Here is a 2,699-nt window from a genome sequence, read left to right as displayed (position 1 = left end):
TCACTTTAGAAGATGCTGTAAAAGAAGTTAAGTTCCAAATATAGCCTTGTTTTTACTTGGAAAATTGTTGTTTCATAAATAGAAGTATTTCTGTGAGTTTTCTGAAATATTTAGGGAAAGATATTTTATCTAAATCTTACCTTCCCCAGTCCAAGTGCTTGCAATGCAGTGCCTCTCAGGTTGGCAGTCAGGAAAAACAGACAATAAAACTTACTGGACAAAGCAGGAGAAAGGGGAGGGGGATTTCCTGAAATGGATTTATCCAGTTTTACCATCTTAAGTGAAAGGCAAAAGAAAATAGAACAGAATAAAAGCTGAATGAAAAGTAGAATGCAAATGTTGCTCCAGTTCAACAGTCCAAAGGAAGCTTAGTAACACAGCTGAAGCAACCTGAGAGATATCTGCTTGCTTACAAATCACGTCTAAGTTTGATACAGCAAACATTTAAAGTCCTTTAACAGACGGAAAATACCTTTTTTTCCCCTATCAGTTTTTCGTTTCCCCGGTATTAATTTTCATCTGCAGAAAAGTCCCCAGGGTTTGAAATTGTTTCCCAGCCAAACTTCAAGCTTTCTGTCTCCAGAGAGGAGACCTAGCTGCCCGTCTCCTCAAACTCGCTGTAGGGGGATGACGCCGAAGAAGATTTAGACTCTCCATCACTGTTGCACTCCTGCGGGGAAGCCGCACTGGGAGTTCCCGGGCGCTCCTGGGCAGAGAGCGTTTCTTTACTGGCAGAGCCTAAGGGATGGCAGTCCAGCAAGCTCTGCAGGTGTTTGATGTAGCTTATTGCAGCTCTCAGGGTCTCCACTTTGCTGAGGCGCCTGTCAGCAAATTCCTTGGGCAGGTGCTCCCTCAGGCGCGTGTAGCCTTCATTCACACAGCGCACCCGCTGCCTCTCCCTCTCGTTCCTCTTCCGAATGAAGGCAGGCTCGAAGGAGCAGTCATAGATGCCCATGTAGCCAGGGAATGGGATGTAGGAAATGCAACCTGTGTGCCCACTATAGGCTTGCTCCCAGTAAGATGGGTCCAGATGGAAGGGAACCCCAAAGGGCTCTCTCCGGGGTACCCCGTGGAGGTGCATGTGGCTTGTAGCCAGGGACACAGCTCCTGGAAATGCAATCCTCTTCAATAGTTTATTATCATCTTTGGTGCTGTCCATGCTTCTTTTTGTCCTCACCAGTGGTGTGTTAGTTCCTGAATTTGGCTTCCAATGTATTAATCCAACATTTGTATAGGTACTCTTCCCCACAGGCTGCAGTTTCCTCCTGTGGTGTATAAAAACTCAGATCTCAAAGCAAGGCTAACAACTCATGAGGTCCACACTGTGCCTGGAGAGCCTTGTTTTTATAGGTGTAGGATGCCAGTTAATGTACAGACAGGTTTTGAGGGCCATCACTCCACAATTTAAACCCTTCTTCTCCTGTGATCTTCATATTTCAAAAGATAATAAGAGGGTTCCTGCGTATTCCTTTTCTCTCCACTTGAAATTATGACCATAAGAGTTAATGCCAAACATAAATAATCTTCCAGGCTCTAAACACTTCTCATGTATTGTAATCCATGATATCGTTTGATATAATTGTCTCCAAAAGATGGGTAATTTGCAAAGTTTACAGGGATCTTCAAAGTTTTGGCAGAACTCCTCATTTTCAGGAACCAAGGATCTTCTGACATCTGAAAACTACCCAAAGGCTTTTCACAATGAAGTCCAAAAGACAACTGCAAGCTTTGTTGTTTCGGCTGCTCTGGTCTAACTGAACCAGCTCACAAGCAGTTTGCAAAACTTATATGGCTTATCTGTAGCTTTCTGGGGAAGCTGAGACATCTTCAAAGGAAAGAGTGCTCTCTTGTGGTTGCAAGTCTTGTCAGATCAAGAATGTACTACGTGCAAGCATAAGAGGAAAACTGCCTTCTTCACCCCAAGAGAGGTTTTCTCAAGAAGTGTGTTTCTCAAATTGAACATAAGCATTTTAGCATTTTCAAACAGTTTTCAATATTTTGTGTGTTTCTGCTCATTCTAGGAAAGTTCTGGTCATCCCTATGAGCACCTGCCTCAGATAAACAAACACAAAGGTGATGCCCTGATAGCCCCATGCGCAGGTATTACTAGATGTTTACACAGATATTGGCTTACCTGATGGACCCTACACACTGCTTTAATGGGGGAGCTGAAAGTCCCTCTTGACCCTGCCAGGTCTGTGCTGTGTCCTCCAGTTTGCCTGCAGCTTGCCAAAGGAAAGAGGTGGACAAAAGATAAGGACTTTGGGCAGTGTAACGTCATAATGTCCTTGTCTGTGCCTTTCCTCTGAGACACCCCCCTGTGTTAAGATCTTCCCCTGCGGCAACTTGACAGTCTTTGACTTTTCCCATGTTGTTGTTCAAGAGCTCCATAGTTACAGTTTTTTTGTTGAAAACACATTTTCACAGTTAACTGAATCTCCTTTTTTGGCCACCATCAGCTTGGGGAGTTGAATGTTTGGTCTGGGAGAGCTGTGGGAAGGGACAGACATGAAAAGGTACACGTATGTAGACTCTATTAAAACTGTTCTTTTGCTCAAAGCGAAAGTTTCCACCCCGTTCAGTGTTTCATGTGAAACTGCCTCAGAAGTGTCAGCAACTGAAACAACATTCTCCACTCTGAGACACATCTATGTATGTCTCTGCTGAGTTAGAAACTAGCAGCAATGATGTGAGTAGCA

At 44.0% G+C, this 2,699-nt stretch overlaps 1 protein-coding gene across 1 annotated transcript; it reads right to left on the bottom strand.

Moving 5' to 3' along the window:
* Positions 1–562: 562 nt before the first annotated feature.
* ASCL4 (achaete-scute family bHLH transcription factor 4) lies at positions 563–1,754 on the bottom strand. Its single transcript, XM_042051191.1, has one exon. It carries the CDS (start codon positions 1,157–1,159, stop codon positions 593–595), a length of 567 nt encoding a protein of 188 aa, XP_041907125.1. The 5' UTR covers positions 1,160–1,754; the 3' UTR covers positions 563–592.
* Positions 1,755–2,699: the final 945 nt, after the last annotated feature.

The sequence above is a fragment of the Corvus kubaryi genome, unplaced genomic scaffold (genome assembly GCF_017639235.1).
Source record: "Corvus kubaryi isolate FWS band 111438036 unplaced genomic scaffold, C.kubaryi_AGA036_p1.0 74, whole genome shotgun sequence".
NCBI lineage: Eukaryota > Metazoa > Chordata > Aves > Passeriformes > Corvidae > Corvus > Corvus kubaryi.
The sequence above is the reverse complement of the archived record's forward strand: the minus strand, read 5'-3'. Positions and strand labels throughout refer to the sequence as shown.

Coding starts and splice junctions, on each gene's coding strand:
- ASCL4 (XM_042051191.1), bottom strand. CDS start 1,159: ATGGACAGCACCAAAGATGATAATAAACTATTGAAGAGGATTGCATTT.